The following is a 27,557-nucleotide window of genomic DNA, read 5'->3' as shown; positions in this document are numbered from 1 at the left end:
GAAAAATTAAAGGCATATTTGATTAAGACTAATAATAATAATATTTTGCAGTTTTTTTTATTATCTTTTTTTGGGTGCAGAAAGAAAAAGTGAAACCCAATGCCCCCAAGAACCGGATTTTAAGGAGCCGTTAGAGTGTCCCTCGGGAAAACCTAAGGGCAATTCTGTCATCCAAACACACCTTTTCCAATAAAAACAGGTATTCTTTCTGACACTCAAAACACACTCTGTTTGCTCTGTATCAAGCAAAGGAAAAAAGTTTTTTTTCTCATTAGTTTTCATTTTCTTCTTCAATTCCCACTCTTTTCCCTCGAGTTTTCCCTCTAGTAAAGTAGTAATCTAATTCACCACCATGATCTCTATTTTACTTTCATAAAAAGAAAAGTTTTTTACTTTTTAGACGCAGAAAATAAAAATAAATGAGGTGTTTTTAGAGGAAAAAATAGTAAATTCCTCTGTTTTTCCTTTTTATATTGTCCAATATCATTAATTTCTGTCAAAATGCAATGAGTGAAAGAAAGCCCATATGTTTGACACACATCTCGAGGCTTTTGCTCTGTAGTATTAACAGTAGCTGTACCAGATTCCCCTCTTTCTCTCTCTGCTTTTTCACATTTTGCTTTTTCTTTATTAATACATATTTTTAATCAAGTTTACCCATCTCTGGAAAATCTTGGTCTCTATAGACCCACACCAAAAGGAGATTGAGATACTCTCAGCTGCTTAAATACTTTCTCCAATTCATTGCTTTCAGACTATTCAGGTTTTTCGTTAATGCCTTCGATTTAATGACCGTCTCTCCCAACTACTTCTCTCTGTTGAAAACAACTAGTCCTCTGTTTTTGGCTCTGAGCAGAGTGTGATAGAAAAAGTCCAACGATTTTTCCTCTTCATTGTCAATGACGCCATCTGGGTCTTGTCCCTTTCCTCTGAACCAACCTTTTTCTCCAGTGGCCAGAAGAACCCATCTGCTTTTTTTGGGGGGGCTTGGAAAAAAGGTTGCTCTGTTTTACTCTGTTTCAAGACCACAAGGTTAGGGTTTTTTGTGGAAAATAAGGGTTCTTTGCTTTTGCACATTTTGTTCTATTCCCTTTGTTTTCTTAGTTTTTAAGGTTTTGCTGAAGTGGGTCCTCAATGTTCTAGAGAAATTCACTTTAGAAGCTGAGAGAATGGGGTATGTTTCATGAAGTGAGTGGAAAGTTGGGTTTTTTTTTTAAGCCTCTTGGTGGTTCTATTGCAGTGAAATTTCGGATTTAATATATTCATTGTCCATATTTTTAGTTTCACTAGCTTTTGTTCAAGTGGGTTTTTAATTTTTTTTCTGAATGATTGATTGCACTGTGAAGGCTCTGACAATGGGGTTTGTTTCAAGGACTAGATTGCCATGGCTTTTGGTGGTCTTATTGATGTAGTGATTTTTGTTCAGTTGTGGGTGGGGGGTAGTGTTTGGATTTTTGAGAAAATGGGTTGTGCTAACTCTAAAACTGATAAAAATGAAGCTCTACGTCTCTGTAAAGAACGGAAGAGATTCATCAAGCAGGCCATTGATTCAAGGTATGCTTTAGCAGCTGCTCATGTCTCTTACACACAATCCCTTAGAAACATCGGCATTGCTCTTCGGCGGTATGCTGAAGCCGAGGTCTTGATAGAGTCATCTCTGTCGGATAAGACCCCATCACATTCATCATTCCCGTCACCGTCACCATCACATCTTGCTGATGTTTCGGACTCACCTTTGCGCAATGAGAGCCCCCTTTCCCCGCCTGTGGCGGCTATTAGCTATATGAGGTCTGGTGGTAGTGCTGCTGTTACTGTTATGGTCAATCCAACAAGTGGTGTTAATAGTTATGTGGATGAGGAATCAATGGCATTTCCAGTGCCACCACCACCTCCCCCTCATCTTGAGCCAGGTTCTTGGGATTTCTTTGATCCCATTGATGATAGTGAGAGCTTTAGGTTTGCGGGGCATAGTGGGTTGGATATGAATTTTGATGATATGAGTGGATGGAGACAGTTCAAGAGAGAGTTTGGTTTAGGTGGAACTAATGAATTTCATGAAGGTTGGTCGCAATCAGAGCAAAAGGCTGGTGACATCCCTGGTAATATAGTGACTCGAAATAATAGTAACAGCCGATCAAAAGAGCGTAATGTTCATTCAATTACCTCAAGAGGAGTTGAAGGTTCTCAACAAACGGTTGATGGTAAAGTTAGGCAGCTAGAGTTGGAAAATAATGGTAATGGATCAGCTGAGACCTCAACAGGTAAAGTTGCTCTTGAACAGTCCAGTTCAAAGAGGGAGAAAAGCATGGTGGAGAAAGATGTAAGTGCAGAAAGAGAGGATCCTTCAGAGTTCATTACCCACAGAGCTAAAGATTTTCTTTCGAGCATTAAGGATATAGAGCATCGTTTCTTCCGTGCTTCTGAATCTGGTAAGGAGGTCTCCAGGATGCTAGAGGCAAACAAAATCAGAGTTGGATATTCTGAGGCCAAAGGTAACTTCTTTTTTTTAATGGAAGAATTATTTATTACCACTCAAAAGTGCTGAATGGGTTCTAATTATTTACATATGCTGTAATGCAAATTCCTTTTATACTTTTGCTGGCTTAAATTTTTATATATACTGAATTTTCTTCTGCTGGATTTTAATAATAACTCAATTCTTAATAGGGAAGTCATCTGCCTTGGCTCTTTTGGTGGCTTTCCAGCTTGTTTGTTGCCATGGGAAGACTGCACTTGTTACTTGTGGTAAGTTCTAGCTTATTACCTGGCACCAAATTGGTTAACAATCAACAGTACTCTTGGGGTTTGGATTTTGAAATTTATATCCTTAACAGTTTCAGTCATAATCCTTAAAGAACCTAAGTAAGGTAAGATCCATTTATTTGGTAACCAACTTTTGGTCATCCTCAACAGTTTAAGGGAAATGGCAAGAAGTTGTATGTTAAAAATATTGTGAGATTGTTTAAGTTAATCATATATTTCAATAGATTGTTTTGATTTGGATTGGGATTAATTAATTTCAATTAATAAGATTACTATTTGCATAATGTACAGTCAATTGGGAGAAGGTCTGTTCCAAGTTTCAACCTTCAGGCCTAATGAAGTACAACTTTTGTCATGGGCTGATTTACTGCGACATTACTTGCCTTTGCTTTACTTAGTTTTGGGTTTCCATGTTTGTGTAGAACCTTCACATAATGTAACAAAGGTTATTACATGGAACCGGACAACATCTTCAAGGTCATCTTCATCTAGGAATCCTCTCACCGCAGCTTCAAAAGAATATAATGATGACAGCGGAAGTGATTTTGTCGAGGAGTTCGGCATGATTGCAGGAAGTCATTCCTCCACCCTGGACAGACTGTATGCATGGGAGAGAAAACTTTATGATGAAGTAAAGGTACTTCGTTGAAGCCATTTTATTCATATAAAATCCTCCTGATAATCTGGGATCTGGTGCTGCGTGCTCTGGGGCAGTCCTTTACAATAAACTTGTCATAGTTTCATGATTTGGGGCATAAGTATATTGTTGATATGAATCATGTTCAGGGCACTCTATCAATAATATTATCTTCCTAATCCCTCAATTGTTTATTATTTTGTGTTGATTTTGGATTTTGACTACAACGTAGTATCTAAATTTTGGAATATATCTCTTATATACTTTTGTGAAACATATCTGAATGATTCTAGCGGACTATTTTTTATTTACAATAGCTAAAAGAAATATTGTGTCGTAAATACTAGTGTGAAAATATGATAAATTTAAAAGTATACTGTTGATATGAATCATGATCAGGGTACTCTATCAATAATATTATCTTCCTAGCCCTCTCAAATGTTTCTGATTTTGTGTTGATTTGATTGACTATGCTTTGGACAGAATAGAATGATGAAAAAGAATACATGTGGCCAACCTTGTCCAATTTGTTAAAGACCCATAGATAACCCAAAAATTGGGACCAAGGTTTGGTTGTTGTTAGTTGGATTTTGACCACAATGTATTTCTAAATTTTGGATCACATATCTGTTATTTACTTTTGTGAAACAGAGTTTCTAGTGTAGTATCTCTTTTTTACAATAAATAAAATATTGTGTTGTAAATACATGTGAAAATATGTTAATTTTAAAAGATCCTTCATGGAATAGTTTTTCAATCAGATGATGTTCTTTCATGATTCAAAATGCTGCCTTTTTGTTTTGTTTTGTTTTGTTTTTTGTCTTTATTTATTATTTATTTTTTATAGAACAAAAGAGTTAAATTTACTTGTTCTTGAAGAAGATTTCACATGGCATAGAGGTCAGTGTGAATAAGATTTGAATATCATTTTTCATTATTTTGGAGCTTAACGCTTTAATGTATTTGTCCTATCCTTCAACAATCTATGGACAACTGAAGGGGTGTTGATAATTTATAAGATTACCTACATATACAGATCATAAGTGTGCTAGATTCTGTGTTTGTCCTTTTTTCCCCTGCTAGTATGTTAATCTTTTTTGGACACTTTTGAGGCTGGTGAAACCATTCACTAATGCTCCTTCCTGTTGATTGCTCGAAGGGGGGGGGGGCTGAAAATAGAATATCAGAACTTTTACCATCTTGGTTCAATTTTTTTTTTTTTGTATCTCAAATATCAACTTTCTGGTCTCAATTTGGGTAAAACACCTCAACACCCGTCAACTTTGGTGTAGTTGCACATACATCCCCTTGAACTTTTAGTTTAGCCAATTTAGTACGTATGCTTTGGTATTGTAACCAATAGACCCCCTAAATTTTTATGTTGTAGTAAATCCCTTCATTTTCTTTCTTTAAAAAAAATGATTTGGTGAAAGAGAGATTAAATTGGGGGCAAAAAAAATAAGGGGGCCTTACTGCTACAATATCAAAGTTTATGTACTAAATTAAAGTTAAGGGGGTCTCTTTGTTGCAGTGTTAAAGTTTATGTACTAAATTAGCCAAAATAAAATTTCAGGAGGTGTAAGTGCAACTACCCCAAAGTTTAAGGGGTGTCATGGCATTTTCCCCCCTCAAGTACTGCTAGATTTAAATTGACAAGGACTTACTTCCCCATTTGAGTATTTACAAATCTGGAAGAGTATCTATTCGCGGGAGACTCATAATCAGGATTTCTAGGATCTTAAAAAACATCTCTGTCTATCTCAGTAGCTAATATATCTATTTTGCTAATTGAATTCTTCTTTACTAGTATTGCAAATGCTTGTCTTCAAAGTTAGCCCATATAAAATGATGCAAGTCCTTGCTCCTCCTAACTTGTTCACTTTTTTTATTCTCGGTAGGCCAGCGAATCTGTCAGGAAGGAATATGATCGGAAGTGTGACCAGCTTAGGCACCAATTTGCAAAGGATTGTAGCAGTCAAGTGATTGACAAAACCCGGGCAGTTGTAAAGGATCTTCACTCACAAATAAGGGTGGCAATTCATTCTGTTGATTCAATATCTAAGCGGATTGAGAAAATTAGGGATGAAGAGTTGCAACCACAGCTTGTAGAATTAATCCAGGGGTAAGAACCTTTTTTGTTCATATTTTTCATTTATGTCCAAGACTTTGGATCTCATGCCCGCTTGGCATTTTTTATTTTTTGAACCCTTGAGATTTGAATCTGGATTAGTTATGCAATACCTTTGTGCCCATGCAGATTGACCAGGATGTGGAAAGCCATGCTTGAATGTCATCACGCACAGTACATCACCATCTCACTGGCATACCATTCAAAGAGTTTGTCAGGAACTCCCCAAGGAGATACCCGCAGGCAGATAACATCTCAACTCCAGCATGAAATTGAATGCTTTGGCTTAGGTTTTGCTAATTGGATCAATAGTCTCACATCATATGTGGAAGCTCTGAATGGTTGGCTGCAACACTGCATCGCACCACAAGAACGTTCCAGGGGTAGGAGGTCATTCTCCCCTCGTCGAGTAGTGGCACCTCCTGTATTTGTTTTGTGTCGTGATTGGTCAGCGGGACTTCAAGCTTTGCCATCTGATGAACTAAGTAATGCAATCAAAACATTTTTATTGGATGTTTGCCAGTTGATGGACCAACAAGCACTGTTGCAGAAGAAACAGAAATCTGCTGAGACAGAAAATGAAGAACCAGAGAGCAAAGATGCTGAAAAGGATGACGATAGTTCTTCAAATTTGTGCGGCAATCATACAAGTTTGACAAAGGTTCTTGAGCAACTGAACAAATTTTCTGAGGCTTCATTGAAAATGTACGAAGATATTAGACATAAAGGTGAAGCTGCCCGAATTGCATATTTGAATTGTAAGCCTAGAACATAGAGTTTTACGTCATCATCTAATATAAGCACTGGAGTTTGTGGTTGGGAATAGATATTTGTAAATTTCATAGTGTTGCAAAGAACTATTGAAAAGTACAATTATTTGGGAGGAGTGTGGGCATTGGCTTAATTTTAGAAAGCTCAAGGTGAAAATTCCAGATTTATGGAATTCATGTCTTCTTATACCTACCATTCTACTACCTTCTCTTATGAGCGAATTTGACAGATTCCTCTTCTTTATTTATTTATTTTTCCTCTCCTCCTTGTTGCTAATATATTACTTGATTTTTGCTTCATTACTTCCCATGTATTGAAATGCGATAGAATTCAGTTGCTAAAGATATGTTTGGTAACTGTTTTTTCTCTTTATTTTCTGTTTTCAAAAATAATTTTCTATTTTTTAGACTAAAAAACTTGTTGGATAACCTAGGCAGAAAACACAAATTGTTCTCAAAACTCAATTTGTAAAAGAAATTGAAAACATGTAAATAGTTGTTTTCAGTTTTTAATTTTCAAAACTTAATGAAAACACGCATTTAATTTAATAGATCGGTTTCATTTAATGAGTTAGCAATTAGAGTTCAAATCCTAGAAATAATATATTTCAGTATTTTTTTATTTTTTCTTCAAAAACAATTTTTTTTAAATTTTAACTAACCAAACATGTTTTTTATTTCAAAAATACAAGAAAATTATCTTTTCTTTATATTCCCAAAAACAAGTTTTTCAAAATAAAAAACAAAAACTATTACCAAATATAACCTAAAGTTTTCATGTTTTGAGTAAGTCTTATTGGTGCATTGAAAACCTTTAGAATCTTTATAACAATGAATGTTGGTGGTGTTTTCCTCCTGTCTGCGGATCTAAATCATGCCAGTAATTTTTTATCCCTTAGGAAGTGGGGAAAGAAGAGAAAATTTTTTATTTTTTGTGCCACCAATGTGAATTTTCTTTTCGTTCTTGAAAATTGCCAGGATCAGCCATTAGTGTGAATTTTTTTTCCCTTATTCAATTTTCTTGGATCGAATCACCCAAGGATATTAACATAATCACAAGTTAGAAAAGTAGATATGTAAGAAAATATGGACCAAGTAAAATTTGCATTTTGAATAATAATTGATGATTGATACAGTTTACAAGCAATCATATATAAAGTTTTGTTTCAACTTATACCACAGCTAATTATTCCTCCCAAACCCAGTGAAACACCAACCTCGGTTTGAAAGCCACCATCTCCCTCGACCTATTCATCTTGCTTTCTTATCAGGAAAGAAATAAAAGAAAATAAAAACACTAATGACATTTGGCCAACCAAAAAAAAAAATCCTGACAACCCACATACTGTGTGAGGCTTTTTCATATGTATCAGCATCAGAAATTCTTTTATATGTATCTTGTGAGGCTTTTTGCTCTATTTAGGTATTAGAATCCTGCAGACTGTATGTACTGTGAGTATGCTTCTGACTGCTTCGCAATAGGGGCCCGTGTAACATGATCCGGAAGATCAAATGCGTCAACAAGTTCCCCTGCAATATTCTTCACTTGAAAACTCAAGTAATCTGCAAGCTTGTGGATTGCCTGCAACAGGATATGCATAGGTCAGTTAATAAAACACTAACTATAAAACAGAACTTCACATTTATATCTGAGACAGATGTTCACAAATGCCCGTACTAAATTAAGAAAGCATGTCAAAATCTTCTCACACATGAATGGCATTTTATACGGTATATCTCAATAACTTCTTTAGTTGTCAGTCTTTTTATGTTTGATACCTTAGCTTTGTTGGGTGCAACATAGTCAACATTACGGTAGGTTCCTATGTCCTTCCAGATTCGTTCCAAGGCATAAAGATCACAGACAAGTTTCAGAGCTTCTTGAGTACTCGCATCCGGACAGCTACCAATCAAACCAAATCAAATACTCAAAAATCAAGAAGAGAAAAAATAAAAGAATATATGAGGCTCAGATTAAGAGGGTACCTCTTTACAGCTTCAATAAACTTTGCTAGGATGACAGATTCAATATGGGACTCAGCAAGTGTCAAAAGGTGATTCAAGCATCGATTCCAAGCACCAAAGCCTCCAAGAGTTTTAGAGTGCTTGTTTAGTCTCACAGCAACACTTTGAAGCAATCGAGATGTTCGGTACTGCAACAAGATCATTCACATAAACCATAAATATACAACTGTACTGTATGAAACAATTAAAATCTGTAAATAACCTTAACTAAGAAAAAACTCACTCTGAAGGCATCCAACTGGAACTTGGGATCTCGTAAATGATCAGCACTTTCCCACCTAGCAGTTACTGGATTTGGCTGAGACAGATAACTGTTCATTGATTCTCTTAAGTAGTTCCATGTAACTGCAAGTGTCCCACCTTGGAACTTCTCCTTGTATCGCTTCAAGAGATCACCTGCTACCTGGCATCACAATTGAAAGGTTCAAGAGTCTAGCTTCCATCCAAAAGAGTAATCAAGATTTATTAATAATGCAGACCATGTATATACAGCCCCATACAAATTATAATGTATGTTAGCAACCAGAGTAGTGATAACCCGAAATGACACTAGCAACCAAAATTTAATCTGAAGATGTGGGCATATTTGTTATCTAACAACTATCATTACCTTTCATTTTAACATTGGATGACCACCATATATCCATTTATCTCAAATTGCCCAAAACCCAAGTCCACGTAGGAAAGCTAGAATCCTCTATGGTAAGTTGGTAACCAAAGAGCAGAATTTCATCTTTTAAAAGCACAGAGACTCTACTGCCTAGGAAAGGCACAGGAGTGCAACTATCAGGCTATTCACCTGAATTGACCCTACAAGAACAATTTTGTTGAAAAAATAAACATGTTAACATTTTAACACTAGGTTTTCAAACCTAATTTAGGGTCAGGTAGCCTCAACTTTATTGTGAAAGATAAAACAATATAATCATTCTCTTCAGTAGCATAATAATGACTTCTTTTTCTTTTTTCTTTTTTTGTTGCATTTCTCTGTTAGTTCACAGCTAATCAGCTGACTACACTTTGAAGCGATGCAAATCAGGGTGGGTCTTTAGGGAGGAAGTTGCTATTCTAGTCGCAAACCCATCCTGTAGCAATTCCTATTTCCTACCTCTTCTCTACCTATCGAAAACAGCACCGTCAATTCAGATGCTCTTGTACTTTATTGATGAAACAAACTAGGATATATCAAATTTTTAAGCAAAGTGTGTAATAAAATTGGATTTGTTTGCAACCTGTTGTAGAAGCACTGTGTTGTCCCCTTCAAATGTCTGAAAGATGTCATGATCATTCCTCAAGCTGCCAAACCGGTTCACTGCAGCATACCCATGACCTCCACAGGCTTCCCTGCAGATGCTCAATGACTTTGCTGTATAAGATGTCACGTATGCCTTGAGACCTGCTGAAAGGGCATGGACATCTCCAACTAATTCTTCATCATGAGTCTTCTTCATCTCTGAATATATCTCCACCAAATGCTGAGTGGCAAAGTGGAATGCATAAGCTGAAGCCAGCATTGGCATGAGCTTGTGTTGTTGGGACTGGTAATCAAGAATACTGACTTCGGGTTGCTTGGGAGGCCCAAACTGCTGGCGCAGTAAAGAATATCGGGTGGCAATTGTAACAGCTACCTTGAGGACACTAACTGAAGAATATGCAAGGCCAACCCTCCCACCTACCAGTTCACCTAACATGGCAGCAAATCTTTTATTTATGGATGGGAGGCTGGTTGTATATTTCCCATCACGGGAGACATCTCCAAATCGATTAAGGAGATTATCTCGAGGAATTCTGACTGACTGGAATTTCAATGCTCCATTGTCCACTCCATTCAGGCCAATTTTGTGGCCACAATCATGTATTTCAACTCCTGGAAGTGGTTGGTGGGTGTTAAAATCCCTTATTGGAACGATGAAGGCATGGACTCCCATGTCAGAAAATCCTTTTGTATCATGAGTTGGCAACATCAGCTTAGCAAAGACAGTGGCAAACTTGCCGTGAACTGCAGCATTTCCAATCCACCATTTGATGGCCCCGTCATTGGGTGTGTCAATTACAAATTCATCTGTGAGTGGATCAAATTTCGCAACTGTTTGGAGGCCTTGAACATTTGAGCCTTTTAAAGCACCAAAAAATAAACCGTTCAGTTTAGATATGCATGCCAAGAAAAGTGGAAAATTATATATTTTCAGGACCGTAGCCTATATCTTTATACAAGTTATCAGGCTTTGTTTGGAAGACAAAATGCCCCTTGCTCATTGTAGAATACCTATTTAATAAGAGACCTAATTAGACAACATCCAATTTTGCATTAACATTTGGATTCACGACTTAAGATTCCGTGAAATTAGCAAAAATTGCCTTTTTTTGGGGGGGTGGGGGGGACTGGCAAGCATACAATGACAGCAGGAAGATGTTAGAGACACAACAGAGAGATTTTTCATTGTAGCAGCAGATAACACTCAAAAGCAAGGAACAAACAATGAAATTAACATTTGGATTCATGACTTAAGATTCCGTGAAATAAGAAAAAATTGCCTTTTTTGGGGTGGGGTAGGGGACTGGAAACATACAACGACAGCAGGAAGAGGTTAAGGACAGAACAGCAACAGATTTATCATTGTAGTAGCAGATAACACACAAAAGCAAGGAACAAACAAATAAAAGACGAGCAGTCTAGCTTACCATGATGCAGTTCAGTCATAGCAAAACAACCTGTATAGTCCATATTGTCAATACCATCATAGTACTTATCCTTGTGTTTCTTAGTTCCTAAATTGATCACAGAACCTCCCCAAAGACTGCAAGAGCAAAATAAAAAGTCAATGCAGGATATAATGTACAGATTATGAAGATAATGTGACTAAATATTAGAGAGAGATGGAATTAGTACAACAGCAATCTAAAAAATGATCAACCCCAAAGCAATCATAATCTAAAAGCGGAAAAAAAAATCCTAATAGATAGATAAACACAGTATTGTATTCAGCATCAACTCAGACAATAACACTCAAATCAAAACCTCTTAGCTCCACCTTTACTAGATATTGAAAGTCACTAGCACAATTACCAAACCTTAAAAATCAAACAAAACCAAACCCATATCCAAAACACATCCTATTTCCAACCCAAATAACAGGGGAAAAAAAAAACTGAAAATACCAAACAATTTAGACTACAGGGCACAATTTTTGCCAAGTAAGCAAGCAATGGTAGACTACAGGGCACAATTTTTTTTTTTTTTTTTTCAAATTCTTTTCACAACAGGTTGGTATTGTTAGTTGTTTTTACATGGACCCACAATAGTTTTATTCTCAGTGTGCATTTGGCTTCAGCTTAAAAAGCCAGCTTATTTTACTATTCAGCTAACTTTTAACTTTATCTACCATACTTTTAGCAAAAAAATTATAATTTTAGCAAAATAAACAGATTTTCAATCCTTCCCAATTTGTCGTATCAAACCGTTATGAAAGAATAAATTTATTATTTACAATTATTTTTAGTAATTTGGTACTTTACCTTTTTTTTTTTTAATAATATTATTTGATACGCAACATTTTTAATCACAGCTATAATTAGAGCAACGTCACTTTCCTCTGTACAAATCCCATGTTGAAACTCCTCAAAATTTGAGAGAATAAAATAGAATTAAACCAAATTTTAGCTCCAAATCCCAAAATAGAAAAACATAAAAAATAAAAAATCATTTGGATCAATAATTAAGATAAAGATCACCACCAACCAATATACCATACCTGTACTGCACACCCATCTTGATCCCAAGCGACATGTCGACACCTCCCACAGCTTCCAAAATGGCGAAGTACTTAGAGGGCTCTTCCACCACGTAGCTGAAGGGTCTGATATTGGCTTCTCTCACCAACCCAATCAGCTGCCTCATGCACAGCTCTCTGTGCTCGTCTCTCGAGATCTCCAACGGGGTCTCCAGCTCCGGCCTCGCGTTGAAGTACTCGAACACCTTCTCCTGAATATCTCTGTGCTTCCCTCTCATGCACTCCGACAACCTCGCCGTCTCCACTTCCAGCTTCTTCTTCTTCTTCTTCGATGCCCCGCACGTTACTGTCTGAAGCTGCTGATCGTGATCATCATGATCTGGGTGGTTGAGGAGGTGCAAGGAGAGCCGTCGGATTCGCCGAGTTGTGGGGTCGTCGGATTCGGTTTCGTCGGTGTGATTTGGGTTTGGGTTTGGGTTTGGATTTGGAAATTGGGTTTCCATTTTTGGAGAGAAGATTGGAGATTTTTGGCAGAGACAAAGAAGATAGTTATTATTATGGGTTGTTGTTTTTTTAAGGATGTTATTTGGGTTTCGTTATTTATACGGATGAGAGGGTGACGTGGCGTGTGTCAGAGATGGGACTTGGAGGAATGGCATTGGTGGATATGTTTTGGCGCGCCTTTCAACGCCCTGGGGCCGTCTGTTATACGAAAGCTTAGTTTTTTTTTTTTTTTTTTTAATGGATTAGGATGGATAAGAGTAATAGTTTAACAAGATTTGGCTTTCAAGTTGAGCAAAAATATTAAAAAATAAAATAAAAAGTTGAGCAAATATGGATATATTATTATTTTTGACCTTTTGATCACAAATGGCTGAGCCAACAGTCTTTGAATTTTTCTCTCTTATTATTATTTTTTTATAATATTATGGCTTGATTGAATAAAGGGAGGAGGGAAGGAGTAGCAGAGCCTAATTCATTGCCAAGTCATTAGTTTTGTTACTAAAATATTTTTCACAGTTTTTTGTTTATTTTTAGATATTTTTCACAATTTTTTAAGTTGTAATTTGTGTAGCAGCATTTTCTTACTAGCTTCTGTTAGAAAAATATTAACTATTAATGTGTCCACTTGAACATGTTATTTAAGTGGAGAAAAATCTAGAGTCTCACGTAAGAAAGAGAAGAAATAATATATGAGTTTATATGGTCCTAAGTTAAAGATTAGGTTGAGCTTAAGTGTGTGTGGGTTGTGCTTGTGCCTTCTTTTCCAAACAATAATATTTTATTATTTTAGCCGCATTTATTATGAACGTGGCTATAATGCAACTATAGCTGTGTATTTTGTATACGCAGTTGAAAAAAAAAAAGGCTATAACTAGTGTTTTTCTTTTGTAGTGTTAGTAAATCTATGCACAACAATTATCTTGAAAGAGTGTTTATACACTAATGTATGTATTTTTCATTGTCTCTCACTCGTGAAAACTACTTTTAGTGAGAAACTTTCCAAGAGAAAATATTTCTTTTGCATACATTTGCATAGAATTACATAGAGAGAAAGAGAGTTTAGTTTGTTGAGTACAGAGATTACAATGATTCTTCTTCGTGTTGTTAATCATGTTATCTTGGGAGGTAGAAGTCTTTGAGTCTTTAAGCACCATTGATTATGTGAGGGAGTGAAATATGCTATAAGGAAATTCTATCACACACAAGACTTGATTAGTTATGTATCATTCATTTTTCATGCGTTTGGTTTGTGAGTTATTTAATTATTATACACAATTATATATTCTTATATACTGTATTTTTTTTTTTGTTTATTATTTGTGTTTTATGATTTAATTTGTATGTTGCTCTTGCTTACTTAATCATAAATATAAATTTAAAAATTTTGAACATAAATAAATTAAAATTCATAACTAAATTAATAAATAAATTTAAAATTAGTATCTATTTTAGTATAAGATATAAATACCAAATACTAAATAAATATTTATTAATACATTTCAATTCAATCATGTATGATCTATCAAAATTAAACTCAACATTCCTTTAAAATTTGAAGGCATATACATCATGTATTAATTTCATAATAATTTCTATTTTAATATACATAATTAATGAGTCCATTCTAGGACAGAGCAGGGATTTTTTTTTTTTTTTTTTTCGGAAAGGGGGGGGGGGGGGGGGGGAGCCCCCTTGTATTGCCAATAAACAACTTAAACAATACAAACATGTTTGGTACAATGTATGGAGATTACGACAAGAATGGTAATTTTGATTTTTGGCTAAAAGATGTTTGTAATGTAATAACTATTAGTCTATTACCATTCATATATTTCGTTGTAAAAAATTAGAATAAAATTGATTGTTGTATGCATATGGAAAGAGATATTAATTTTTAAGATTGGTATGTGAATATCGGAAGTTTGTATTTTTAAAAATACATTAATTCTACAAGCTATTTACACATGCTAAGAAAATATTAAATTCAATAAGAATGTGGTATACAAGTTCATACTTACACAATTACACCCTCTGATTAGATGACAATTCCACATAACATTTTTTTTTTCAATTAAAAGTATAAGCCCTACCACTCACAATCCAAAATCTCATTAAAAACTATTCAAAGTTTTTTAGAAAACGTTCTCAAAAAAAAGTTTTTTAGAAAACTAAAAACAACCAAAACACTGGAACATAAACCAACGTAGCAGAAGAGGAGGAACCAAAATATAAACCCATACCACCATGGACGAATTTTTCTCTAATTTGCAGCAAAACTCTTTCTCACTAGTTTACCTTGAGCCATTTCTCTCCCAAGGTTACTGATATGGGGGCTTTAGGAGGCCAAAAGTCATTTGGCTACCATGCACATGGTCGATGACTCCAGCATTTCCTCTACTCTGAAAGCTTTTCTTCTCACTTCTCATGCTCCAGTGCCTTTTCTTTTCTTTCTTTTTTTGTTTATTTAAGCAATGTTACGATTAAACATTTTTCTGAACTTTGTTAAGCTGTGATTTGTGTAACAGCATTTTTTTTACGGGTTATTAGGGATGTTAAGTATTCTTTAAGTTGGCAAATCATGAATAAACTTAGTATCTTGTATTCAAGATTTGGTGATCAAGGTAAAGTTGTTGCAACCAAACACTGGCGGCGCCACGTACAAGTCAGGGTGTTCCCAGGAACACCCTGACTTGAAATTTTTTTTTTTTTATATGTAATAATTAAAATTTTTTATATATGAAGATATCAGGAACACCCTCAACAAAATTAGGAACACCCTCAAATTTTTTTAAAAAAATTTATTTGTTCTACTTTCAAGCACAAAAAAAAAAAAAAACCCAAAAAAAAATTTAAACTAAAATCTAAAAAAAAAAAAAAATTGTAACAGAGACAGAAGCAAGCCCACAGCAAGCCCATAACAGGCCCACGGCAAGCCCACAGATTCTCAAAAAACAAAAAAAAAACACACGGTCTCGCAGAGCAAACCAAAACCCCAATATAGACAAAACAGAGCAAACTCCAAACCCCAAACAGACCGAGCAAACCAAACCCCAAACCCCAATACAGAGCAAACCAAAGTACCAGCTCGTTCGTCGTCGCCGCAGCTCGCTCGTCGTCGCCGTAGCTCGCTCGTCGTCGCCGTAGCTCGCTCGTCTTCGTCGTCACTCATCGTGGATCACGCCTCATCGCAGATCGCGCGTTGCTCATCGCAGATCGCGCCTCCGCCGCCTCATCGCCTCATCAGAGATCGCGCCTCATCACTCATCGCAGATCGGGATCGCAAAGCTGCTCCGGTCTCGGTGCTCGGTGCTCGGAGCTCGGTGCTCGGTGATCGGGATCTCAAGGTATTTCTCTCTCTTTTTCTCTCTCACTCTCTCGCAGTCTGTCACTCTCTCTCTCTCTCTCTCTCTATCTGAAATGAAATCTATGAAATGAATTAATGAAATAAAATTAATGAATGATCTTTTTATTCTAACTCTGTCTCTTTTGAGCTGTAGGTTATTGATTGGTAGATTTATTAATATTTTGTTTTTTACTTCTTTTTTTTTTCTATTTACTTTTTAAATTTGACTTTATCTTATATTTATCCGTTTAGTGATGGTCAATTAAATTTGTGTTGGCTTTAGTGAGATATGTGTAATGTGTATTGTAATTTGTGATTGTGAAATTTTTTGATTGGCAGATGGTTATTATAATTGGGGCATCAGGCATGAGGCTTATAACAATGTGCTTGTCTCTTGAGTGGGGTAGGGGTAGATGGGCACATGGAGTCGAGTTATACTGCTTTAATTATTGTGTTGCACATAAGATGTGTAACGACTGACTCTTTTAGTGTAATATGTATATGAGGCTAAACAATATAATAAATTAAAGTAGTATAATTAATGACAAATAAATTAAATCAATATAGTTTATTGTTACGCTAAACAACAATAATTAAAGCAATATAATTAACCAATACATTGTAAAAGACAAACAAATTAAATTATGTTAGACTAAACAACAATTAATAATTTTATAATTAATGAAACAACAATATAACAAATTATAATTTATAAAAAACAAACAAATTAATGAAACAAATAAACAACAATAATTAATAATTTTATTAATATTTCAAATAAACTTATAGTTTATTATTTATTCTTTTGCTAAAATTATGGACAAATATTTGATAAGAAAACCACGCACCCAAAAAAAAATTTCTGAGAAAATTTTTTAGGAACACCCTGAAAAAAATTCCTGGAGCCGCCACTGCAACCAAAACATAGTCAAAGCTTTTGTATAGAATATTCAAGACGGTTTTTGAAGTTGCGAGTAGAGTTTTCATGTAGAACAAAGTCCATGGTAGAGGAGTTCATAAAATAACAAAAAAATGCCCATGGTAGAAGATTGCATGGTCTTGAAGTTGCGTGCATGTACTTATGTCAGTAAGTACTACATGAGGTAAGAGTAGACTTAAGTTTAAGTCTACTGTAAATGCTTCAGTTTTATGTAGTGAATCTATTTCCTCGCTCAAAAGTTAATGGTAAATCTCCTAAAGAGTTTTTCTTGTTTAGGGTTTTCTTTCATAACCATATCGCTTGTATTATTTCATATACAACTTTGTTTTTTATTTGCGATATGGATGTGTGAATGGTTAGCCATGAATTGAATTTTTAAGCATATTTGGTTAATTAATCAAACTCAGTATAATTTAATTTATTGGTAACAACTTGTATCTAAATTTTCCAACAAGAGATATCACTTTTATTGAGTATCCTACTATATATTACAAATTTACAATAAAAAAAGAAAGTTCGAAAGGGATTGAGAGTCTCTATATATTATAATAGAAAAAGAGAAAGATGGAGAGGAACGGAGAGGATGGAGAGTCTCAAGGTGCAGTTACCTCTATACTAATTAACATGAAACACGTTTAAAAGTTAAAACTATAAAACATTGTAAGAGCATTCACACTGGGCATGCTAAATGGCATATGTAGGAAAATTTTATCATTTTCACACAAAAATCAAGCTTCATCCGGACTTCTAAAATACAACTATTGCAAATAAAAAATGATAGGTGACAAAAGTTTTTCGTCACCTAATATATTCGTCACTAAACCTTATTTCCAGTGACGGAATATTTCGTCACCAAATGTTTTTTTTTTATTTTTAATTTCAATAGATCAGGTGACAAATTATTTCGTCACCAATTTCTGCTTATAGTCAAATATGGCGACGAAAATTATCGTCACCAATTTTATTTAATTTTTAATATTCTTTACATTTACTTGCAATTACATTAAACTGTTCATTTTTAACCAAATCTATATATAAAAAAAATACATTCATTTTTAACCAAATCCATAAAAAAAATAAAAAAATAAAAAAATCATTCATTTCTAACCAAATCCATAAATAAAATCCATACAATCTAAAAATGCAATAAAGATGTTCACAAAGTAATTACAACCATTTACATACAAATAATGTCTTAGCTTCCAAACTTTACAGAAAATTATTTGAGTTCAAGTAGTCTCACAAAAGCTATCTTGTTGCCACCAATCCCATATCTGCACAAATATAAAGGAAAATACATTAATAACAAACTAGACTGCAAACCTATCCCTAATAAGATGTACTACAACAACAACAAAAAAGATTATTATTAGAAGACAATGCAAAAAATGTCCACAGAATACCCAATAACAAACTAGACAAAATAATCATAATGCAACATCATATGAAGCCAAACTATCAAAGAAAAAAGACCCACAACATTCTCATCAAATAAAAACCAAACCTACATAACAAACTACGGAGAAATCATAAAGAATGCAGAATAATCCCAATTTAAAACAAAACAAATAAAGTGAAATCCAAAACAAAAACTTAGCCACCATCATAAACACAAACCCACCCACCACAACGAATAAAAAATCTAGCCAACACTATTTTAAAAAAAAAAAAAACTAGCCACCAGCATTAAATAAAAACCACAACCACCACCATAAACAAAAAACTCACCACCACCATTAAACAAAAAACACAGCCATTGCCATTAACACAAAAATTCAGCCACTACCATAAACAAAAAACTTAGCCATCACAATAAACAAAAACTCAACCACCACCACAAACAAAAAACTCACCACCACTATTAAGCAAAAAACATAGCCACCACCATTAACACAAAAACTCAGCTACCATAAACAAAAAACCTACCACCAGCATTAAATAAAAAGCACAGTCACCACCATTAACACAAAAACCCAGCCACTACCATAAACAAAAAAACCCACCCACTACCATAAACAAAAAAACCCACCACCATCATTAAACAAAAAACACAGCCACTACCATTAACACAAAAACTCAGCTACAACTATAAACAAAAAACAAAAAACTCATCACCAACATTAAACAAAAAACTCATTTACCACCATAAACAAAAAACCCACCACCACCATTAAACAAAAAACACAGTCACCACCATTAACACAAAATCATAGTTACTACCATTAAAAAAAAAAAAAAAAAAAAAAAACCCAACCATCACAATAAACAAATAACCTAACACCAACATTAAACAAAAAACCCAACCACCACCATAAACACAAAAACCCAACCACACAATAAACAAAAAATTCAGCAACCATTATTAACACAACCCACCACCACCATTAAACAAAAAAATCAAGCTACCACCACAAACAAGTATTACCCGATCTCTCAGTTGTGAAAATGTTTACAATTGAGAGACCGTGTAATATTTGTTTTTGTGTTTTTATGCTAAAATATAGCAACATGTACCATATACAAGCCCCAATACTAATGCTCTTAGGAAGGAAAATAAAACACTAACCAAGATGTGTTCTAGTTAGTAGATGAGCTCCTCCCACTGCTACATATGTCACTGTCACCCTTACTCCTCAAATATTGTATGATGCAATCCATCTTCTCCTCCAACCTGAAGTTTGCATCCTGGAGTTCTTCTACTTGACCCTCCAACATGTAGTTTGCATCTTGGAGGTCTTGTACTCGACCCTCGAGTTGTCGAGTTGTTGAGTAAATGCACTTTTAATTCCTACATTTTGACTTTTTTTCATTTTAGTTCCTAAATCAATTAACGTGTATTATTTTCGTCATTTCTATCAATCAACCGACGGGAATAGCTAAGGTGGCAGCTGAAGACATTAAAATGTTATTAAAAATGTCACGATAGCATCTATTTTTTTTGTTTATAATAATTTGTCAATTTTAACCAAAAAAAAAACAAAATTAAAAATAATAAAATCAAATGCCTATGAACACAAGAACACAAACCTAGAAAATCAAACCAAGAACACGAATCAAATGCCAAGGAAATTAAAAGACTTTCAAAGTTCAAAACACAAAGAACACAAACCCAAACCCAACCCTCAATCTCTAGCAAACTCAGAACACCATATGAAAAATCAAACCCAGAAACAGACCCAGAAACCATCACAGTCGCCACAACCTACCATCCCAACCGCCACAACCAAACCCAACTCGGTCTCAACCCCAGCCACCCTGATCTCTACCCACCCCAACCCAACCTTAACCCCAACCACCCCGACTCCAGCCACCCCAGCCGGTCTCAACCGACCCACCCCAGCCTGACCTAAACCCAAGCTGACCTCTACCCACCCCAACCGACTCACAACCCACCCACCTCAACCCACCTCAAACCCAACCACCTCGAGTTCAACCCCAGCCACCCCAGTCGGTCTCAACCCACCCACCCCAGACCAACCTCAACCTCTTTAATTTTTGCACGTAATAATTCACTTGATACACAATATTTTGAAAATCCAACTGTTGGATTGCATGTTCTATATGTTCTTAACCTGCATGCCAATTTTCATAGCAATCAGATGTAATTTACTATTTGATCTATAACTCATCTTTTATGCATCATTTTAAATTATAGAAACTTGAATTTAGACAATTAATTGATGATATGCCTATTAATCTTTGATCATTTTGAAATTTTGTAATCATGAAAAATATATGAAGATAATGTAATCTAAGGGTAGATTTGTCAAAATTCACATTGAATGAAGAAATATAGGATTGGGTTCAGGTTACACCCGATATAACTCAAAAAAATGTTACACCACCCAATAACTTATTATTGATTGCATATTTTGAAAATCCAACCGTTGGATTACATGTTCTATATGGTCTTAACATGCATGCCAATTTTCATCTGAATCGGATGTAATTTACCATTTGATCTTTAAACTCATCTTTTATGCATTATTTTAAACTACAAAAACTTGAATTTAGACCATTAATTGATGACATGCCTATTAATCTTTGATCACCTTGAAATTTTGTAAGCATGAAAAATATATGAAAATAATGTAATCTAACGATAGATTTGTCAAAATTCACATTGAATTAAGAAATATAGAGTTGAGTTCAAGTTACACCTGATGTAACTCAAAAAAATGTTACACCACCTAATAACTTATTATTAATTGCATATTTTGAAAATCCAACCGTTGGATTACATGTTTTATATGGTCTTAACATGCATGCCAATTTTCATCCGAATCGGATGTAATTTACCATTTGATCTTTAAACTCATCCTTTATGGGTTATTTTAAACTAAAAAAACTTAAATTTAGACAATTAATTGATGACATGACTATTAATCTTTGATCACCTTGAAATTTTGTAAGTATGAAAAATATATGAACATAATGTAATCTAACGGTAGATTTGTCAAAATTCATATCGAATTAAAGAAATATAAGGTTGGGTTCAAGTTATACCTGATGTAACTCTAAAAAATGTTATATCACCTAATAACTTATAGTTGAATGCATATTTTGAAAATCCAACCGTTGGATTAAATTTTCTATATTTTCTTAATATGCATACCAATTTTCATGTCAATAGGATGTAGTTTACCATTTGATCTTTAAACTCATCCTTTATGGGTTATTTTAAACTAAAAAAACTTGAATTTAGACAATTGATTGATGACATGATTATTAATCTTTGATCACCTTGAAATTTTGTAAGCATGAAAAATATATGAATATAATGTAATCTAACGGTAGATTTGTCAAAATTCACATCGAATTAAAGAAATATAGGATTAGGTTCAAGTTATACCTGATGTAACTCTAAAAAATATTATACCACCCTAAACCTAAAAAATGATAGATAACCGAAAATACTCTCGAAGCCTTAAAAAATGACCAAAATGCCCCTAAAACTTATATAAAAACCAAAAACACCCTCTAAACCTAAAAAATGACCAAAATAGCCAGAAATTATAAAAATGAGTATTTTGGTCATTTAGGGGCATTTTGGTCATTTTTAAGTTTGAGGGTATTTTAATCATCTTTTAGGTTTAGGGTGTATTTTTATCATCATATAGTTTTTCGGGCCATTTTTGTCATTTTATAGGTTTCAGGGGTATTTTATTCATTTTTAAGGTTTTGGGGGTATTTTGGTCATTTTTTAGGATTAGGGGTATTTTGGTAATTTTCAAGCATCAAGGCTAGTTCAGTCAGTTTTTAGATTTCAAAGGTATTTCGGTTATTTTTTAGGTTTAGGGGTTATTTTGGTAATTTTTGTTTTGGGGGGTATTTTCGCTAAATTTTAGGTTTCGAGTGTATTTTGGTCATTTTTAGATTTCATGTGTACTTTGGTCATTTATTAGGATTTGGGGGTTTCGGTCATTTATTAGGTTTAGGGGATATTTTGGTAACTTTTAGTGGGTTTTTAGCATATTTGGTGATTTTAGAGGTATTTTGGTCATTTTAGTGGGTTTTTAGCATAATTAGTGATTTTAGAGATTGTAGGAGTATTTTGGTCATTTTAAAGGTTTCATGGGTATTTTGCTTATTTTAGAGATTTTGAGGATATATTGGTCATTTTAATGGGTTTTTGAGCATATTTGGTGATTCTATAAAAATCGGATTTGGGTAGGGTATGGATTTTTATGGATAAACAGACTGGGTAACAATTGGGTATGGATACTTATTGGGTAAGGTAATCGGATATTCATGGATAAATTAATTGGGTCGGGTATATATATGGGTATACCCTACCCATGGCCATCCTTAATTATTTGTAAACAATAGGTGACACACACTTATTTCGTCACCAAAACACCTCCATCTTAATATTGGATGATGAATTTGAAATTTCTTCACCTTCGGTTAGTCTTTGGTTAAACAATAGGTGACGAAAATTAATTTCGTCACCAAAAACACCTACATCATAATATTGGGTGACGAATTTAGAATTTCGTCACCTCTGGTAAGTCTTTGGTGACGCGAATATTTCATCACCCTAGGTTTGCCTTTCTTTCATGACCTATAGTGATGAAATAAATATTTCGTCACCAATTTGTATGTCTTTGGTGACGAAATATTGATTTCGTCACCAATTTGTACATCTTTGTTGACGAAATATTGATTTCGTCACCAATTTTAAAATTTTTATAATATTTGGTGACGAATTCTTCTTTTCCTCACTAAATATTACCATTTGGTGACGATATTGTTTATCCTCACTAGATTTTGTCACCATAGCCCACTTTTGTTGTAGTGTCCCTGTTTCTCTCGATGTGCAGTGGTGGCCTGTCTATGGTGGATCTCGGCATGGCAAGGTCACGGTGGTGGTGTTCTTTTCTGCAAAGTCCCTCTTTCTCTCAGTCCTCATTCTTTCTCTCATCTCACATCTCTCTTTCTCGTTCAAGGCTTGCACTGGAGCTGGGTTGGGTTCGTGGTTTGATCTGGGCATGGTGGTGGGCTGGGATCGGTTGATGGTGGGTTTGGATCGGCAAGCTGGGTTTGTTGGTGATGGCTCTGATGATTTGGATCGACGTGGATCGGTGATTTTTTTTTAATGGGTTTGCTGGTGATGGCTCCGATGAGCTTGACAAAGGTTTAAATCGAAGCTCTGATGGCTCTGATAGTGATTTTTTGAATGGGTTGCTGTGTGTGTGTGTGTTTTTTTTTTTTGGTGTTGACGATAGATTATGGATTGCTAGTGGTGGCGGCAGTGTCAGGCGTGTGTAGTGCAGCGGTGGTGGTGATTGTGGTTCTTGAATAGAAAGAAAGAGAGAGAAATGATAAATAATGTGTTGTGTGTTAAATGATGATGATTGTGAGATGTATTATTTTACTGTGTAGAAATATTATTTTAATGAGGATAATAGGAAAATAAAAATTGTGATGCTGAGAGTATTGTAAAATTGTATTGTATAATGGATAAAGTGACTTTTTGAGATGATAAAATAGGATGTAATAGAATTCCCGAACGTGAATGCTCCACGAATCATAATATCCACTTAACAAATTTAAACAACAATAAATATGCCAGATCCATTACATTTATTAAAAAGAAAAATTAGACTCCTCATTTCTGTAACTTTTGATAAATATTAAATATTTTAGTAAAATTTAAAAAAATTAAAATGATACATAAAACAAAATTAGATCCTAATTAAAATACAATTTAGTATTTAATTGGATTTAATTTAGTATTTTCAATATATATATATATATATATATATATATATTTTTTTTTTTATAAAAGGAATGAAATTTACAAATCCCCGCTCTCCCTCCCAAAAACGACATTCACGAAGTTCAAAGTTCAAACTTAGGAACGCGGAAGTGAGGACCATAGTACCCAAAGTGGTTCCCCGCCTCAACCAAATTTTAGTACATACAATTTCTTTATTGACTCAAAACGAACACACGCTCTGATTTCATTTCCCCTCCAACATCTCATACATCTCCAGATCTCCTTCCAAGTTCAACTCAAGGTCAGTAAGCACTCTCTCTCTCACACCCATTATTTACTTTTTCATGTTGTGCTATTCAATATCTCTATGCGCGTGTATGTGTGTGTGAAGTTTAATATCATTGCTAGAGTTAGATATATGAAATTGAACCATGACGCTGTGTTTCTGTGCCTGCTTTTGTTTGTGTAGTAAATCGAGGATTCTTGAATTTCTGTCCAAAGGGTTTTGGGATTCGTTGATTTTTTGGCAATTGGGGAGGTGGGTTGTTTTTATCTTGTTGAATTTTTGATGTATAGAGCTTAAGGTCTGTAACCGGAAAGTGAATTTAATGATGAGTGGAGATAATTTTACAGATGGGTTTGGCAAAACCCGTCCGGCTTTAGCCGATGTGACCAATCGGAAAAGGTCGTTTCCGTCGGCTTCAGGTGATATAGGGCTTGATTATGGAGGTGGGTATGGTAAAAAAGTGGGTGGTGAAGATGAAGATTCAAAGTTTGCAGAGCAAGGGTGTTTAGGAGTAGAGAATTTAGTCCAAGAGGAATGTGTGGCCAAGTTTGGGGTAGATGGTAGTGAAAAGGAAAAGGATTTGTCCCCCACTTGTAGTGAGGTTGGTACTTCACTAGAGAATATTGCATCTACTGTTGAGAACTTACTGGATAAGAGTAAGGAGACATTGGATTTCTTTCAAGGCGACAGGATACGACATAGTGTTGCTGTGGAGGTTGGTGATGTATCGAGAGATAGTTGTGTGTCTAGTATTTCGGCGCCTGCTTGCTCTGGACTGTCCAAGAAAAATTGTTGCGGGGTCGGAGGGAACTGTCAAGATGAGGAAGTGAGACTCAGTTCCAGTGTTACTGAAAGTAATGCAGTGTGTGAAGGATTGGTCACACATGTTTGCAAGGATAATGAGAAGGATCAACATGGTGGTAGATTGGCCTCAAGCAATTATGGGTCTGTTGAGTGGTCAAGATTGCCCAAGTCACATGGTTCTAAGTTCAATGAATTGGAAAGATGCACAAGCGCTAAGGGAGATGGTTGTGCTAATCTAAATGCTGGTACCGATGTTCTCAAAGGTTGCTCTTGCTCATTTTGCTTGAAAGGTAATCATAAGATTCATAATGCATAAGTATGTTTTGTCATGTGCTTGATTGCAAGTGATTATGGAATTTAACATTGTATGCTACATATTGTTCTAACACGGGAATGTTTGTTTTACAATTTGGTAATCAGCTGCTCATATGTGGTCAGACCTCCATTACCAGGACATCAAGGGTCGAATAGCTGGTAAGTTTGTGGATGGTATCTGATAGTTTACTGGTCTGGAATTTTCTTTCTCATTGTGATGTTGTTTTCCTTCATTGGTATTGCTTCATTTTTTAATTTAGTATTGAAGAAGAGTCAGAAAGAAGCAAGCATTTTGGTTCAAAATAGTTGCAGGGGAAAGGAGGTTGACATTCATGGCCAAGGGAACTGCAACAAAGTAACAAAATTAGATCCTGACCTCACGGGTCAGTGGAAATCACTCTTTCTTCACATGGAGAATATCTTTGTCAATGAAAGCAACCAGCTTGTGAGTGCAACTTTTGTTTCCTATGACTTAGCCACTGTGTTTTGTGTTAAGTGGGAGTCATATTTTTCAAAACCCACTTGCCATTTTGGATAAGATCTAGAGAATTCAGGTTGTCTTAAGAAGTCCTGAATCAACTTGCTGGCCATAAGGCATTGGTGATAGCCACCTATCATCTGACTGCACTTTGTGGTTAACTATTCTAATCAATGCTTCATTGCTAGCATCAATGGCTCCTTATGATCAGGCTAATTCTCAAGATCACCCTTTATCCATGTCATGAAATTTAATTTAATTTTTTTTCCCTAATCTCAATTGTGTTAAATTAGCCTGTTTTTCTGGGCAGCAATCCAGTTATGTTACACTAAAAGATTTGAGAGAGAACTGCAAGATGGATCTGGAGATGATCAATGGAATGGCTTCAGACAAACATTAGTGTCCTTGGTGATTGTAAGAATGTTTCATTACACTTATTTGATAGTTGTGCTTGTGGCTTGCATGTAGCTGCATTTGCCCATGTGTGTTCCTAGTTTGTTTTTCAGAGAACTACTTGAACTTGTTACCATAGTCTTATTGTATTGAGAACATATCCATTTAACACATATAATAGTGTTTCCTTTAATACCTATCATGAATATATCCTCTGTGAGAGAATGAAAGTTTTCTTTTCATTTGCCTCAATTCATGTTCCTTAGTAATTCATTTGTTTGAGCTATCGCAGGTTTGGATTGATTTTTTCACCAAACCTGCCATAACTGTTCCAATGGCTAATAACTCGTTTAGAACTTTTTGTTTTGTTTTGTTTTTGATAAGAACTCGTTTAGTACTTGGTAATTCATGTTCCTTTCGTATATTTTTTTCCGGTAGGTCCTTGTGCTAATAAATGAGTGGTTCCAATGGCATGTACTGTTAAGGGCTGTGCATTAATAGCACTAAAACCTATGCTTGAAGAACCAAAACAGTAATTCATTTTAGTTAGATTCTGCTTTTGAATGTACTACGTTGGATAGGGGTGCTTACTGGTCGATTGGGTTCAAGGTAGAAGTCAAATAGCCACTCACCTGAATCTTTCAGATGGGGAAATTTCTTACCTGCTGCTGATTGACAGATCAGATGAAACTGTTTGCACCCCATTATTGGGTTAGTTGTGGCCTCGGGCGGATCATCAAGTATGAAATTTTAATATCAAATAAAAATAACCAAAATTTTAGATGAAACTTCATTTGGTTGTTGATTTAGAAATTGTTGTGCAATTAAGAAGTAAATATACTTTCTGTACTGGAATTGTTAAAATGTGTCACCTCTCCCTGATGATGATCAGGTGACTTGTTGGTGTGTGACATAACATTTTCATGTGGGGTAGGAAATCAATGATCTTTGGGTTTGAAAGAACCATAACAGGCACTGATTCAATTGAACTAAGCCAATGAGCTCTAGCTCAATTGGCACCTCCTCCCCTTATAAGTACTATTAGGTGGAGGGTGAAGTTGTGGGTTCAAGACCCATTAGGTGCATGTGTAACTCACTAACTCACCCAAAAAAAAAAGATCCATTTTAACTAAATTTGATCAGTTAGGTAAGGTTTGCTTAGTTCTTTCAGCAACCTAAAATTTGATCAGTTAGGTAAATTTGATCAGGTTTACTTAG

The 27,557-nt window shown here is 35.0% G+C and overlaps 3 protein-coding genes across 5 annotated transcripts; 2 read left to right on the top strand and 1 right to left on the bottom strand.

Annotated features, from left to right (window-relative positions):
* The first annotated feature begins 1,245 nt into the window (after positions 1–1,245).
* LOC142626366 (uncharacterized) lies at positions 1,246–6,560 on the top strand. The gene is made up of 5 exons (XM_075800188.1): positions 1,246–2,492; positions 2,668–2,745; positions 3,186–3,400; positions 5,299–5,522; positions 5,658–6,560. The coding sequence occupies exons 1-5, from the start codon at positions 1,385–1,387 to the stop codon at positions 6,301–6,303; spliced, it is 2,271 nt and encodes a 756-aa protein (XP_075656303.1). The 5' UTR covers positions 1,246–1,384; the 3' UTR covers positions 6,304–6,560.
* An 825-nt stretch (positions 6,561–7,385) lies between these two features.
* LOC142625643 (acyl-coenzyme A oxidase 2, peroxisomal) lies at positions 7,386–12,638 on the bottom strand. The gene is made up of 7 exons (XM_075799310.1): positions 12,076–12,638; positions 11,006–11,121; positions 9,556–10,436; positions 8,547–8,726; positions 8,285–8,451; positions 8,078–8,201; positions 7,386–7,880 (listed from the first exon to the last, which is right to left on the bottom strand). Exons 1-7 carry the CDS (start codon positions 12,555–12,557, stop codon positions 7,725–7,727), a joined length of 2,106 nt encoding a protein of 701 aa, XP_075655425.1. The 5' UTR covers positions 12,558–12,638; the 3' UTR covers positions 7,386–7,724.
* Positions 12,639–24,182: 11,544 nt separating this feature from the next.
* On the top strand, positions 24,183–26,591 carry LOC142624054 (uncharacterized). 3 transcript variants are annotated; one of them, XM_075797556.1, is made up of 5 exons: positions 24,183–24,364; positions 24,533–25,443; positions 25,574–25,627; positions 25,729–25,913; positions 26,265–26,591. In XM_075797556.1, exons 2-5 carry the CDS (start codon positions 24,672–24,674, stop codon positions 26,412–26,414), a joined length of 1,161 nt encoding a protein of 386 aa, XP_075653671.1. In that variant the 5' UTR covers positions 24,183–24,364; positions 24,533–24,671; the 3' UTR covers positions 26,415–26,591. The 3 variants fall into 3 exon arrangements, with proteins under 3 accessions (XP_075653671.1, XP_075653672.1, XP_075653673.1); XM_075797557.1 differs by having other exon boundaries at positions 26,257–26,591; XM_075797558.1 differs by having other exon boundaries at positions 26,240–26,420.
* The last annotated feature ends 966 nt before the right edge of the window (positions 26,592–27,557 follow it).

Source organism: Castanea sativa, chromosome 2, assembly GCF_040712315.1.
Source record: "Castanea sativa cultivar Marrone di Chiusa Pesio chromosome 2, ASM4071231v1".
In the NCBI taxonomy this organism is placed as follows: Eukaryota; Viridiplantae; Streptophyta; class Magnoliopsida; order Fagales; family Fagaceae; genus Castanea; species Castanea sativa.
Note: the sequence above shows the minus strand (reverse complement) of the source record. Positions and strands in the feature narration are given on the sequence as shown.